We start from the raw sequence: 16,407 nt of genomic DNA, 5'->3' as shown, positions 1-16,407 counted from the left end.
TTCCATTGTTATAGAACCAGAATTGTATTTAATATTGAGGTAGACAACTCAAGAAGCAATAGAAGGTACAACTTAATCAAAATTAGGTAGAATTTTGAAAAGTAAATTTAAGAGCAGTAATTAATAAAAAAAGATTGCTCCATACTACTATGCCTAGTTTAAAAAAATATCTATAGATGCACATAGATCTTTGGCAATCTAATCAAAGAAAATGCTCCCCCTGCCGCCAGCGACCCACCCCCCACCAAAGAAAAATAAGAGATGCCACGGAACTTTCATGAGGCTTTGTTTTCTTCCTGTGGAATTATATTGTTTGGCCTTCTAAGTCAGTTTCAGAATTTCACCCATCCCATCTTCATCTCTGTTTAAGGAAAACAGGTAGAGGTCATTTATTAGAGGATTAGACAAATTAATTCTGTACTCCTCCTTTTATTACTCCTGTACTAATATTACTTCCTTCATTATTTAAACAAATATTTCATTTTCATGTCATTTTCCTTTAAAATCAATAAACTTTTATCTCCTACAAGGATGCAAAGCCTCTGACAAGGAAAAACCCTTTCCATTGCTGGGGTGGCTCCTTCGTCCTTGGAACACACCTGGCCTCCGAGTTTACGGAGGCCGTGCCCCAAACCAGCTTCACAACTCCCAACACCCAGCCACTTCTGAGAGGGCTGGAGGGCTGCAGCAAGTCTGCTCTGATTCATGACCTCTCCCTCCTTACCTCCAGCATACACTCATGTGATCTGAATCGTATGCTCTCTTACTTCTAAAACATTTCAAATCCATTTCTCAAACTATACAAACCCACTAAGGGATTAGATGTGAATGAATTTCCACTCATGAACACCAAATGATGTAGTATTTCTAATACACATACTCAGCTTTCTACCCCAAGAGCACATGATCCAAACCTAAAATACAAGGGAGCAAATCACTTGTGTCGAAATTTAAGTTAACAGGACTGCACAGAGTGCCAGCCCAGTAATAATATGGGAGACAAAATATACTCAAGCTGTGAAGAGAAAGAGCCAAGGCTCAAAGGACAACAAAAGTCCTTCTGGACTAATCCAAGAGCCTCCCAAAGTCACCAAGTCCTGTCCACGGCAGCCGCCTCCTCACCACGAGGCCACCAGCTGCAGGATCGAGGTGTGCTGCCCCAGGATGGGACAAAAAAGCCTGGGGGAAAACTGCCTCATTCTCCACTTGTTCCCCGCATTGTCCTCTCAGCATGGAATAGAAAATTGGTAGTGGTAACCCCTCAAATATGCGACCCCAAGCAACTGGGGTGGGGTGAGAATGCCACGTGTGAACATGCCAGCACACAAGCCCACGCATGCACACGGGAGCACACGCACAACTCCAGACAACGCGGCCAAGCAGATCATTCGGAAATGTACACTGTGAAACAATCTGAGTTAGGAAACTAGGGTTGTAGCCACCACCATTTATTTATCTAGTTCATACCTAAGGATAGAAAACTATGGTAGTGCTGGAAATGCAAAGAAGTCCTTGCCCTTAAGGGGCTTACAATCTTATCAGGGAGAAAGAACAGGCACATAAAAAGTGGGACCGTAAGAAAGCACAGCTAACAAATGCCACGAGAACTCAGAAGGCAGCGCCGTTTAAGGACTCGGGATAAGGAGTCGCAAAGCCCAGTTCTAGCCCCAACCTGGTAAGTCAGTTAACTTGTCTGGGTGCGTTACCGCAGCTGCCAAATACAGCAGTGAGACTGAGAGGCTGTCTACATTTGTCTGCATCATGATTCTGATCAAAAGCTGAGGAGTGTTTTGGAGGAGGTGGCCCCTGAGCTGCACACTGAAGGAAGACAGGGGACAGGGGACTGAGGTAGGCCTAAGCGCGGGGTTCGGGGAGCAGACGAGCGTCTCAGGGAGAATGGGAGTGAGGTAAACGGGCGGCGGTGGCAGCCCTGAGGCACCGCTGACACAGGGCGCAGCAGTTCCTCACATTTACATCCAGTTACAGTACATGATTCCAGAGAGTGGAAAATACCAAAGAACAATGGTGGCATTTTAGCAAACTTTTCAATTTCCAGAAAATATAAAATAATTTAACATTATAACTCTACATTTAAAACTGACATCAACATACTGTTCCAACAGTCAAAATGTAAACCAATTCAAAATGTACATTCTTAGTAAAGATAACTAAACCTCTTGATTCAAAAGGACATTTGATACAAATTATACTATCCCAATGATCCCAACGCTTACTTTCTACTATTCCATGCACTGTGGAAATAAAAATTTGTAAGACAAGGTCCCTGCCCTTGAAGAGCCAGCAGCCCGTTGAGGCAAACAACTGTGTCTACTGAGAATGCGCCGTGATCCACGGCGTGATCAAGGAACGAGCATCGACTGTGGAGTAAAAAAGGCGGATTCATCCCTTCTAAGTTCTGCAGCGGAGAGAGGTCCATCGATGGCTTAAGGAGAAATGAGTTTGGCAGAGAGTGTCTGGGGAGGAGAAGGCCTCCAGGCAGAGGGCACCTGGCTACGACAGGGAGGAGTAAGGAACTCGGCGAGGCCAGGGCCTAGCGCAGGTGCGGCGTGGCTGGAGCAGAGCGTACCGGGCGACAGCTAGGGATACGGAAGCCTGGACTAAGTCCTACGGAGACAGGGAGCCACTGCTTGCTATGCGTTAATCATCTACTAACCCTGGTGTTTATAAGGTTGGGAAGAGACAGGAAAGAAAGTGAGCAGTGAGGTTCTGCCCATGCCATGAGCAGTCACTGTAAGCTCTTCTCAGCAAATCACACCGTTCAGCAAACTGACCCCCCACCCCACCCCATCACTTCCTTTCCTCCTCTCTTCTTTTCCTTCATGACCTGCGAGTCTTCAAAATGGAGCTCGAACTGGAAAGGCAGAGGGGAGGAGCAGACAGGCAGACTAGAAATACACACGTACGGCTAATCAAGTTATCATAAGGTAATGGTTAATTGTATTGTACAAAGGTCTGCAGATCAAGAAAGCTAATTCTTTTTCAGTAATTTTCTAAAAGTGTCTAATTCACCTCAAGTGAATTTCCACATCAAGTGGTGGAAAAATTCATTCAACGGAAGAGATATACACAGAACGCCTGCAGAAGACTCTGTTTCTTAAACTGTTCTCTGTCAAGTATCAGCGGTACAAACACAATACCTGAGGGTTTTAAAGCCGATCGTCATCACACAATTAAGGTCTGACCAAAACTGCATTGCTTGGCCTAAAAAATAAAAGATACCACATATAAGCCAAGTTTTCAGTTCTCAGCTACTGCCAAAATATGCCAGTACGTGAAAACACCACCTAGTGACTAACGCGCAGCACAAGGCAGATGCGACCAAGCCGTCCCGTTCAGGGTGGACACAACTCCAATTTCTCACAGTAATGCCACAGAGCCAATTCTGCACAAGTAACACTTTCTTAAAATCTCATTTTATAATGAAGAAAATAATTCTGTATATTTTATTTAACATTCATCCTTAAGTTACAGTTATGTCAAAACAATCTGCTTCTAATGAAAAAATCCTTTGTATAATCCTAACAACATGCGTACAAATCTTCTACATTTCTAAATAAATTACATGCATGATATACATTAACCAATAAAGAGTATCAATATGAGAATTCAGGACATTTGTTTTTCTGCTTGGAGATTTAACTACCAAATCACACACACAGACAAAACAAACCCATAAAGCAACGGTGTGTAATAGGTAGTGAGAGACACGTAAGCATGTTTAAGATGCCTGTCAAAGAGGCTTTTTTCTTTCTTACTTTTAGGCAACAAAGTATTTTTCAGTCCTTGACACCCTCTCACACTCACCTAGCACCACAGATGCAAGGACTTACAGTAAACGTGTACAATCTCATGCTTAAAACCTAAAGCATGCATTGACGAGAATTTATACATTATAATCTATTGTACTAAGTGTGCAACCCATACTACTGCTAAAATTTTGTACATTAAATTACCCTGCAGCATTTTGAAATTTTAATATTTATGCAAAACAACTTATGAAAGATTCATGAAACAAGTTTTCAAGGATCACCTCCAGGCTGTTCACACAGGCATTGGTTTGGTTAAAGTGGGGAAACGGCAGCAGCCTCAGGTTCACACTGAATGGACATGGTACATGTGTGCAGGTCAATCCACGTAGAAAATACGTATGTACACAAATGGCACAAAGGTCTGTGCAGCTGGAACCACCAGTGCAAATACATGCATTTGAGGTACTTATTTTTCCCATGGTCAGGTATAATTATGCACAGTCATGTTTCGAGTGCTAAATATTTCAGACCTGATCAAATGAAAACTTGTAGTAAATGTAAATATGACATACTTAAATAGTTCATTTCAAAGTACTATATTTTTAATGAACATTTGTTTAACATTATACATTTTTACATACTTAATTTAAAATATTTACCAACCAATAAATTTTCTCCTTGTAAAGAGACTGACTGGTAATTATACCTGGCCAAGTGATTTAAATAGCATACTTGAAATTCTAGCAAGAACTGTAGTGAAATAGTAAGATATTACATTATTGCTTCATTGGACTGCAAACCTAAAAGGCAGAGATAAACAATGCTCCGTGATGCACAGCGAATACCCAGAATAGCGGCGCGGGGCCCCACACGATCTGACGCGATAAAACGCTAAGCGCTCTGCACACTGTTGATGCCATTGGCATCCACGTGGATGTCAGGCTCCCCGCACAAAGACGAGGGAACAAAGCGGCTAACAGTGGGACACAAACAGCTTTTAAGCTCTGGCAATTCTTGTTTCAGACGTTCCAACTGCTCCACTTGGAATATATTTGGCTGTTCAGGCATCCAATCATAGATCCTACGATGAAACAAACACAAAACATAAAATAGTGTTATTTTATGGTTTACTTAAGACCGGTCTGACTCAACCTTTTCAGGAGAATTTACAGAATGCCTGGAATATCCATTTACGTTTATTTTATTTTATTTTTTCTTTAAAAGATGTAAGCACCAGTTCTATTTAAAAATATTTCTCTTCTTCCAGTCTTTCCAATAATGCAGAATAGCAGCACTGCCTTTTGTTCCCCTGATGCAAAAGGGCTGATTATAAAGCAACTGAATCAGAAAATGAAACCTGTAGCTTTTAGTGATTCTTCAAATATCTTCTCTCCAAGTTAATCAATCAGCAATGCCTTATTTTACAGACGGGAATTAATACGAGGCAGAGATGGAATTCATACCCAGTTCTGACTTCAGAGCACTGCAGATCAAGAGGACAAGGACTGCTCACCAGTGTGAGAGTTATCCTGAAGCTACGTAGAACTGGCAGACGTACGTAGAGTGGAGAGCCCAGAACAAGCCCCATGTGACGATGGCAGTGCTGGCACTGCTCACTGGCAGAGAAATGACTGTCTTTCATGCCTCAGCGTGAAAGCCAGGCAACTAAGCGAGGCACTATAAGGCACTCTTTCTAACATTACAGTAGGGAAGAATTTCTAAGTAAGATTTTAAAAGTATTGATTCTATTAAGTACCAACTACCTTAAAACAAAGACTTTCTGATAATTAAAGACACGCATAAGAGAATGAAGAGTGACCTCTGGGTCAAGGTATCAGACTGAACAGAAGCATCTAAGATCATTCCATATGTTCTGTTTCAGTTAGCAGGATGGAAAAGTCCACATCACAAGCCAGAGGTGGAAAAGACGAAAAGCTGAGTTAATAGCAGCCCCAAACCCCCCTAGAACTGGGGGTGAAGGGCGGGGCTCAAACAGGGAGGTGAGTCCAAGCCTGGAGCAGCAGCGAGTGGTTCCCTTCCTCCCACTCCCTTAGGGGGAGGCTGCCCCTCCCACACCTGACGGCACCTGGCCGACGTGTATTTCCAGAATTGTACAGGAAATCTGGAATGGAGTACAAGACCAGGTGAGTGCTTGGGCATTTTATAAAACAGGCACCAGCATCAGGGAAATTAGAGATGGTACAACCACAACAAACACTACATACAGAGCCACCCCTCCTACCCCGTCTCTCTTCCCTCACTGGATTCCAAGAACCGCACAGCCAAACCTGGACCCGCTAGGTAGAATGTATAGATTCAAGGAATGTGACTAGCCCCAAAGTAAAGTTTTTAATCTACTGACAGATGTATGACCAAACAGTCCCCCCAGATCACCCCACAGTGAAACCCCATCAGCCCCATTCACACACTAAGAGCTTCCGACAGGCTTTGTAGCTTCCAATTCCTTATCAGGAGAAGCAGCCAAGGATTTCCAAATATGTGAGACAGTGAGCAAAAGAAAATTCCAAAAAGCCTCCCCCCGCCAAAAAAACGTCCTGGATGCCTTCAGAGAAAAGTAGTACTTTCATCAAACGAGAACATGATGTGTTTTATATACACATACATACAACTGAAAATGAAAAACACAATAGCAGACATGAAAAACTCAATAGGATGGGTGGGAGATAAGGTTGAGGAAATCTTTGAAAGTGGAACAAAAAGACAAAGGCAGAAAGTAGGAGAAAACATAAGAATTTTTAGTCTGGTCCAAGAGTGTATAATATGCAAAGAAAAGGATTTCTATAAAGAAAAAAAAAACTTATAAAAATGGAAGAAACAAAAATCAAGCAAATAATTCACAAAAATTATCACCTCTTCAAGGACATGTGTCAAAGGACTAAAAGGGCTGCCAAGTGTCCAGCACAATGGATGACACCAGCTGCACAAGACCCACCTCTATGAAAGTTTGGACCACTGGGGACAAAAGAGAAGATTCTTCAAACTTTCCAAAAAGAACAAATATCACATATGAGGGAGTGGGAATTGCCATGGTCTCACACCGCTCAAGAGCACAATGGGATTGTGATGATGGGGAAATGCTTTTAAAATTCTGAAGGAAAATTATTCCTAACATGGAATTTTATGCTCATCCACAGTACTTTCAGACATGCAAGATCTCAAAAGCATTTACTTTCCATTCTTTTTCAAGAATATACAGAAGGATGCATTCCATTACAATGACAGTAAAGCAAGAGAGAGAAAAAGCCTTGGACTACCGGAAACAGGAGCTGACCCAAGAACTGTCAGGAAGCGGCCATCACTCAGGATGGCAGCTGAGCCCAAAGAAGTCAGCCAATCTGTACAGAAGCAGCCTGAGCGAAGGGGAAGGCATGCTAAGAGCTATCACTCCAAGAAGGCCACTGCCACTCTACCAGCTCTGTAACCTATGGACGGAGTGCCCTGAACCATCAACCACGTGTTGATGAAGTTCCCACTCGACCTGACAGGTCCATCATGCACCGGCCTACTCCGGAGGACTGGCAGAAGGCTACAAGGAGCACAGAGCAGCCCACTCCACATGACCACATTCCCGCTGTCCTCCCAGTGCCTGGCCCACAGACAGATGCCTCAGTGTGCTGAGCTAGAGACTGAGCGGATTGCAAAATCAGTTCAGAAAGTTAAGACCAGCATCGAAAAAGGTGCAGGCCAGTGGTACAGTGGACTACCATTTAAAAAGCACACAAACATAAACAGGAAATCTGCAAGGGGCATTATTTTAAAATTGTTTCAGGTATACACTTGTAAATACACATATCTACGTATGCAATGGCTTGCAATGTAGAATGCATTTCTAAATGGGTTGGGGGTCAAAGGGTTTGAAAGTCACTGCCCAAAAGAAACGTATACACATACTCTAGGACACGTGGTCAACGCTGTTTACAGCAAACATTGTAATACAAAACAATGGCAGCCACCTAAACATTCTCCAACAGAAGAATAAATTGTAGCAGAGTCATATAGCTATGAAGGTGAACAAATTACAACTATGTGCAACACATGGATTGATTTTAAGAATATAACATGTAGAAACTCTCTGTTCTTAGAAACAATGATCAGTACATATATGTAAACTAAAAAATGTGCAGTATACTGTATATATGTATTTACACACAATAGAACATATATGCGCAAACTGTAACAATTATACCTAATAAAACTGTAAAAGGAAAAACAAGTAGAAAAAAAAGTAAAAATAAAGCTTAGAGCCATGCAAAACTAAGTTTTTAACTGTTTAGTTACCAAAATATGAATTTTAAAAATTTAAAAAGAATAGTAATTTCATAATCAGTTATGTCTGAGGGAGGATAAGGGAACAGAATTAGGGAGAGGTACATGGGGGACTTTAAATCTAATAATAATGTTCTTTATCTTTAATGGGTGTCTGTTACTGAATTTTTAGTAAATCACTGCATAGACACTAATTTTTTATAAAAAGAGGAAACACTCCTCAATTTACCCTAAGAGCTGAGTATTATCCTCATACTAAAATTAGACAGCAACCTGAGAAAGGTAAATAAAGGCCAACTTACTCATTATCACAAATGCAAAAATCCCAAATATCAGCAAATCAGTATTTGGCCTGAGAAACTGAAAAGAAAGTTGTCATTTTTACTGATATCGGAAGTCTATAAGAAAAAATAGGTATTGACAGCTGGGTTTAGAGGTCAGAGGAAAAGGTCTGGTGGATATATATATAAATTTGGGAATATATAAAGATATGAAAAGCCACAGGACTGCATGAGATCACCAAGAAAGCTGGTGTAGTCAGAGAAGAGGCTTAGGGCAACCACCCCCAGCCCAAGATGGCTCAACATATCTGGGTTAAGGTCCAGTCACATGAATTTTTAATAAGCTTTCCAGCTGACGGTGGCATACTCCAAAGTTTGAAAAATTCCACTGACAAACAAATGTTAAGATAAACCTCACGCTGAACGACAGAATTTTAACTAAGTTTAATATTTATAATTTTATAAGATGTTCATGAAAAACAAATACCTATCATAAATCAGACCATTAACTCCAAATTCCTTCAATTTCTTTCTGTTTTCAGGGTCGTTGGTATCATCACCCCAGCAGAATATGACTAGTCCCTTAGCTTTTGCCTCTTGAACGTAGGACGGGTTTCTGAGCAGGTCTTCAGTATGTGCATTTATCCCCTAAAAGAAAAAAAGTAAGTTGCTTGTGTTTTAAGAAGTAACTTACTAAAGGCAAATGCTGAATGGTCACATGCTAGATCAGTGTTCTCCAAGGCAGAATGGACAGGGAAAGAAAATGTTAGAATTTTTTCTTACAACTTATGTTATCAAACAAGTTTACAGTCTAACCATTTTAGATGATTCATAAAATCCATGTAGAAAACTAAACTACAAAACTCATTTAACCTAGACCTGGAGGGAAACCTTTTTTGTTGGTCATTTAATTGCTTTTCACTCTGAGATCTAATTATCTTCATTTTAAGTATAGCTATCTGCTCATTATACATAGGTAAAAACTAACCAATCTGATGTGTAAAGTAACACACAACTTTATGTACCAGAGCTCGGAAACATTTTTAATAAATATTTAAAATTTAAACATAGTTTACCAGTAGATTTTCAAACTGTGCAAAGCTCATTGCAATGGGGGTTGTCCGAGATCTGAGGTCCATGAGTTCAGGGTAAATATCAGATTTCCCTTGGGTCAAAAATAATATGGGGTATTTGTTCTGCTTTTGCCGAACCCTAAGAAAGATAATTAAAAAATTTTTTAATGGGGAGATAATTATAGTTTTGAAATTACAGAAAGTACTAAAAAGATAAAGAAACAAAAAGTAAAAAAGCATACTCTCATTACTGATATAACCACCAATAATATACACTGACTTTCAGCCAGAAAGGGGAAAGTTTAAATTATTCTGTATAAGAGTTAAAATAGCCTCAGAAATGGGCAACAAGAAAGCCCCTGAGGGCTTACAATTTGGTAAGAAGGATGTTATATGACTGTAAACGGAAACACAGGGCGTGAGGTGCGAGAGCCCAGGGGCACGGAGGGTGTTCCAGGAGGTAGTCCTGCGGGTCGTGAGACTATGTACATAATGGAACCGAGAAGACAAACCAAGGGTGAAGAAGGGCAACTTCCCTACTTCCAACTATAATCTCTGTACCCTAAATCCTAGCTACCGTCTAAGAATTTAGGAGGAAAAAACTGAATTACTCACATTGTGCAAATATCTGCATCAAATGAAGAAAATACTATTCTCCGCTTCCCAGAATTTTCTAAGACAATTTTTAAAATTATATCCAAAAACAGATTCATGTCAAAATATGATGATAAGTTACCATCCCACATTCCATCCTAATGGAAGAATAGGAAAACAACGGTCAGTGAATACCCTAGAATCACAGTGCTAGGAAAATGGCTTCAGGGTATCTAGTCCAACTTGTTTCACAGGCGAGGAAGGCACAGGCCTGTGAGAATGATCATAATCAGGCACAGAGACACCTACATACAAAGTAATCATAGTATCGACTGACTCTTGCCTTAATAAGATGAACAAAATAAAAACTGGACATCTACTGTGACTAAACCATAAACCATAAGTGGACAAAAGCGCTCCACTTTATTTGCTAACTCACTAACAAAAAAATTCTGGTAATTAAGAATTACCAGCTAAAAACCTCATTCTCTGAGTGTTAGGCATACCAAGTATCCTCTACAAATAATAAACATAATTTTCTAACTATAGTAAAATACCAATAGCCCTGCTGATACATTTTAAATATTAGTCATTACAATAATATTTAAAAAGCTATAAAAACTAAAAATCACCTATTAGGAAAACCAAGGCTGAGCACTACATGTTGTTCTATGTTAGCCAGGACCAGCTTCTCAGACACAGCTACTTAGAAGACATGATTTAAGGGCAACAGTTATATATTATTCTGGCCAAAATACATACCAAGTTATTGCTCCAACCGCCCAATCATGGTGCCTGAATTAACTGCTTCCAACGCCCCCCACTCCACCCAGCCCTCTCTCCACGCATCCTATCCATCTGCCCACACCCCCATCTAATACATTCAACAGTTAAGTTGTTTTCCTCAATGAGAAGATGATTACGTTCCAGGAAAGCAAGGCTTTATTCTGTTATCTTCACAACTTAACTACAGCATCCAGAAAATGCCTGGCCCATAGCAGCTTCTCAAAAAATAACTGCTGAAAAAAAGAATGACTAAAACTCAGAGTGAGTGATTTAAAACACATCTGCAGAAATTTCTTTTCCTGGTTAATTATTACTCCTATTTTTTAAACAGAAAATTGCTTAGAAATTACTTAAGGTATAATATTAAGATGGCGGGGATAAGAAAACAAAAACTCATCAGAGTTACAAAGTCCTGATTGTCCAGACAGCTCTCACTGGTCACTATACAAGTGTGCCCAGAAACCGTGCACAGTGGTGTGCACCTGAGGCACAGGTAAAGTGAAATTTCTACTGTAAAACTCCACCACTACATTTAAGTACTCAGATATTAGTGTAAGTGTAAGATATACTTTATTTAAAAGGTCCAGAAAGCACTGTGCTCACTGGAAGAAGCCACAGTAAGATTTCAGTTTCACTTATTCCATTAAAACAGAGACAGCAAAGAATACATTTAAAGAAACAGGAGAGGGAACAAAGAACGTGGTAGAGAGAGAATGACTTACCCTTTGTTGGCAGATCCATTTTATTTCTATGTTAAATCCTACATCTTCTGGCAAAGACTCTAAAACCTAGAGTTTTGTTTGTTGGTGGTAAATTTTTTTTTGTTTTTGGTAAGAAGAACAGTGAATAAGAAGGAAAAAAGAAAAATAGATTTATTATTACAAAAAGCAATCTGTAACAAAACATATCACTGGTAAGGATAAAATATTCTGTGCCTTTGAACAGAAACCACTACCTTTTCCCATAGTCAAACTGACAACCTGGTTGATGAGTTGATAAGTTGGCTGATAAATAAACCAACCTGGCTGATAAGAAAGTCAAAAGAAATTAAACAGCAAAAGCAACAGTCTTTGGAAACGTCTGTGGTAACTGATCACTACTACCACAAAGGTGATCTTTAACCTAACATCCTTTTCACCATTACTACTGAGCATCTAGCGAGCCGAAATCAGACAGACAGCCTCATGAATTGAAAGACATTTATCATGTTTCCTGAGTTCCATTCAAGCGTGTTAATCCATTTAAGACATGGTTATATGAAAAACCATGATTTCTAGCTTGTTTTGAAGGTGTTGATGCTTTACTAATACCATGGTGATAACCCCCAAAAGATTTTATCTCCAAAATAAAGTGGCCCATAAATAACTAAGGCTAAATCTATATAAATGAACAAATAATATGAAGTTAATTTATCTAAACTAAATTACCTAGGCACTTTTCAATAAGACCATTTGGGCACCATAACCAGAAAATCCAATCTAAAATATGAAGCTTGGTTATTAACTTACAAAGAATTGTTTAATCTTCAAACAAACATGAAAGTCAGACAAATACATAAGCATGCCCGGGGCAAAACAAATTTGAAACAGATTGTTTTTAACTTTTGATTTATTTCAAGTGTTTAGAAACCACTTAATGTATATAGTATATATAGAATTATTTTTATAATAGTAAATAAAAGAATGCTAACAGAATAAGATCATAACCTGGAGTCTGGTGACCTAGGATCCAGCCCTGGGTCTCTACGAACCAGCTGCCTGAAAACTATAGCAAATACAACAGTTTGTACTCAATTTCCTGTGGGTTTTTTTGGCTTTCTTCTTGGATGTGTGTAGCCTTATTTAATGTATCTGTCATGTTTCTTCTGGACTAATGCAAAATTAGAAAAAATAAGGACAATAGCGTGTATTAGTGTTAAGACTGGTCAACATCAAATCTGCAGAAAAATTCTCCTTTAACATGAGATTATATTCAGCCTTTCTTGGTTTTAAACTTTCTCTGTGATTAAATTACAGTGATGGCAAAGTGAGTGAATAAATGTGTTTAACTTATTTAGCTAAGTAAAAGTTGTCAAACCTTTGCTACACCATTTTTTAATACCTGTTTTTCTGTTCTACGAAATCACAAGTTTAGAAATCATAAAATCTCCAAAAATCAAATAATTTCAGCATTTTGGACTAGAAGGAATGACTTAACTGGCCTTCATAAATACCTGGAAAATTATTTAAATCATGTTTTAAATGCACTAGGACAATGACCATTTTAGGGCTCTCATAGCATCCTTTTTGGGGGGTGAATAATCATGATAAACTGAAACATATATTTTTGTTTAAGAAATCTACTGAATCTGATACACCACCAGAAAAAGACTGTAAAGAGTAAAAATTAAGAAACGGAGCCAGCAAGAACAAAGGCAGACTCGCTTGGCCAAAGACAGTGTCTGGCATCCATGTGGGCTTGCCTGATGCTGTCAAAGGAAGTCCTCTATGAATAGGGTCTCGTTTTTAAATCTTCATGCTGGTCTTTGTTACACTTTTTCAAAGTGAATTCTTGAAATCTGTATCTCATTTTAAGTAACCAGGGTACTTACTTCCTTTGGTTGGAGAATCTTGTTTGTCTCCAAAAGCTAAGGATCAGTTTGAAATATTATAAAAATGTCTCCCCCATTATCAATCCTCCCTCCCTCCCCTCCTTCTGTGCCCTCCCCTTCCTGTTTATATACAGAAACATGTGAATTTCCTATTCTTACCAAATTAACCTATTGAGGTGGGAATTTTATTCATTTGACCAAGTTACTCTTAAGGGAAAAAAAAAGTAGCATAGGGCACCCTTTACAAGAATGCATCTTCTCTGAAAAGTAGAAATGACAAGTTTATATTAGTGTTACCTTTTATGTAGCCTTTTTAGTGCCCATTTAAGAGACCAAAGTAAATTATTCAGATACAATAGAAGTAACGATAGCCTCGTCCTAGGTTTCCCAAAGAACTTACCATCTTAAGAGAAGGAAACGGCTGGTTTTCAGAAAAGGAACTTTCTTCCTCGACCACAGATTCTGAAATTTTAAATTATAAAAAGATCAGTAGACAATAATGCCATTTTATCACTAAGACCTTTTCCCAAAATCTAAGGGGTGAAAAAAGTGATGCTTAAGCAGTTATCAGATCCTTTTATATGTAGTATTTTTTAAAAGGCTCTTGTATTTATTAGTTTTAACCATTAAAACCGCATTTTTGAAATAGCAACATTTAATAGAAACACCATAGTTTGTTACCCCAACAGTGATTATTTTCTTATAAAAACTGCAATATACTTTTAAAGAAGTCACAAACACTGATTTGTTAATTCTCAATGGAATTAGGGGCTGCTGTATCATCTTGCTAAGACTTCCAGCTGAAATACCAAAATCAGCTCAGAAGTTAGAAACGAAGAGAGTCTACAGGCACCACTGTGTTTGGCACCATCACCATTTAATCAACAATCCATTATGTCAAGACACACAAGAATTTTTCCCAAGAGAAAAAAATTTACTATCAAGATTTTCTTTTTTAAAAAAGCCCCTCAAAACCAAAAAACCCAAAAAAACACACAACCCCCCCCACCAAACCCAGTCCAGTGTATCACAAATTCAAATTTTCCAGTCAAATAAAGGTAAAATTCATTTTACTATTAATAGTTATAAACTATTTACAAGCTTGTGAAGTTCTATTTGTGCCCTGGGGATCTCTGCAGTCTTTGGCACAGCAGTTTCCTCATAAGGGCATTCCAACTACCCTGCTATCACAGCGACAAATAAACATCTAGTGAGTACCTACTACATGCAGAGTACTGTATGTGTCGCAGGGAATATAAAAACACTTTTCCCACCCTTAAGAGGCTTATATTCTAGTGGAAGAGACAGGATATATACAAAAATAAAGGGTTAGAAAAAGGACACGCTAAGGCTCAAACGATGACACAGACTAGTAAGTTCTACGGGAGCAGAAAGTAAAGTGGAAATACAAAGGGATTCTGTAAGCAGGACAAGCTTTGAGGAAACTGAGGCACAGAGTGGTCAAATAAAGTAACCTGCCAGAAGTGACAGCTGGTAAAGGCTAGAGCTGGATCCTGGCTCTGGAGCCAGATTGTGTATGTGACATATTCTGTACTGTGTAACGCTTAAGAAGGTCAGGAAAGATGGCCAGGTTCAAGATTATAAAGAACTCTGATCATCAAGCTAAGAAAACTCATAAAAGTTAAAAAAAAAAAAAAAAAAAAAAAAAGTCATGCTTACTATGCACGACACAAATTCATTTGAAAATTAATATATATAAAGCCTTCATGTCTACAAAATTACATTTATAGTCCAGTATTCTATTCATTAAAGTCACAAAGAGTACATTAAAATGGATAGGGAACCACACTACACAAGCTAAAAATGAAAACAGTGTTTTAATACTGGTACATACCTTTCAGATCTTTAGATTTTAGTGCAGTCACATGAGCGAGCTAGAAAACACATACACACACAAGAAATGCAATCAGAAAAAAAAAAAAAAAGGCCTTGGCTTGTAAAGATATGGTTAACAGAACTATAACTTGCAAAGCTAGCAAGTTAGAGAAACTTATAACATGTAGAATCTTCAGTTTAATAATAAGCACTTACCACTTTATGTTTTACATTTACATACATGCATATAAGATTGTGATCAAATACTCAAGTAGGGAAGAAGAGTATTAAAATTATTACGTTAGGAAACTGTTTATACTCAATCAACCATTTATTTAGGTATCAAATGAGAATAGGAAGAGGGATCATGTAAAATTACATGGTGAAAAATACAAGGATCTTAGTAGCACAGGTATAAAGATCAAAAACAGCATAAAAGGCCAAGTGTAAAACAAGGGTGAAAGTGGACCAGAGACAACCTCAGACAACGGCTGACCCAACAGCCTACACTGATGGCCTAGCCCCTCCGTGAATGCAAAAACCGGTGGGGTCCACGATAATCGTAGGATAAGACAGATTAGCACAAACCCATTCTTCCTAATAGAACAGGAAACCAAAGCACACTCTACACATGCTATTTACATATATAGGCATCCCCATATGCAAAGAGAACATTACGATACACAGACAAGAACAAATAATACCAAAACTAAAAGATAATTTACATTTTACACTATTACTACTACCTTTAACAACTGGAGTTGGTCAAACGTTAACTCTTTTACTGGAATTTCAAATAATTCAACTGGATCAGCATCAAATTTCTAAAAAAAAAAAAGAAGTAGAAGAAGAAAGAAAGAAATAAGAAAGAAAGAAATGGGTCCCAAACTATTACTGAATGTTTACCCTAGACAGATCTAGTACCTTAATTTACTGATGAGAGAACAATTGTTTGGTGGCCACTGGGAGCTCGTGCAGGGGAGCCCTTCCTACCTACCACTACCTACCAGCTTCCCCCACCCCCCAGCTTTTGTTTTTAATGTAGGTGAGGGTGCCTGGAAGAGAAAAAGAGCTAGGAGGAAGCTGTGGCACTGATGGCACACTGAGAACCAAGCCAGAAGTCAGTCATTTCCCCTATTTCCTGTCATGCTGTATATGTTTTATTTGACATATACCCACGCAACGTGACT

General features: G+C 38.8%; 1 protein-coding gene across 4 annotated transcripts in view; it reads right to left on the bottom strand.

Moving 5' to 3' along the window:
• Positions 1 to 1,432: 1,432 nt before the first annotated feature.
• GPCPD1 (glycerophosphocholine phosphodiesterase 1) overlaps positions 1,433 to 16,407 on the bottom strand; it is a 48,738-nt gene continuing 33,763 nt past the window's right edge. For 2 of the 4 annotated variants that reach the window (XM_074346949.1, XM_045508605.2), the window contains 8 exons: positions 15,964 to 16,041; positions 15,237 to 15,276; positions 13,782 to 13,843; positions 11,514 to 11,579; positions 10,027 to 10,163; positions 9,415 to 9,550; positions 8,826 to 8,986; positions 1,433 to 4,851 (listed from right to left, as the gene is read on the bottom strand). In XM_074346949.1, the coding sequence (XP_074203050.1) occupies positions 4,662 to 4,851; positions 8,826 to 8,986; positions 9,415 to 9,550; positions 10,027 to 10,163; positions 11,514 to 11,579; positions 13,782 to 13,843; positions 15,237 to 15,276; positions 15,964 to 16,041 (870 nt within the window). In that variant the 3' untranslated portion in view covers positions 1,433 to 4,661. Of the gene's footprint in view, positions 4,852 to 8,359; positions 8,418 to 8,825; positions 8,987 to 9,414; positions 9,551 to 10,026; positions 10,164 to 11,513; positions 11,580 to 13,781; positions 13,844 to 15,236; positions 15,277 to 15,963; positions 16,042 to 16,407 lie in introns of all 4 variants that reach the window. The other 2 variants (XM_074346950.1, XM_074346951.1) reach the window with 2 other exon arrangements.

Source organism: Camelus bactrianus, chromosome 19 (assembly GCF_048773025.1).
Source record: "Camelus bactrianus isolate YW-2024 breed Bactrian camel chromosome 19, ASM4877302v1, whole genome shotgun sequence".
Taxonomy (NCBI): Eukaryota; Metazoa; Chordata; class Mammalia; order Artiodactyla; family Camelidae; genus Camelus; species Camelus bactrianus.
This window is presented reverse-complemented; position numbering and strand designations above follow the sequence as displayed.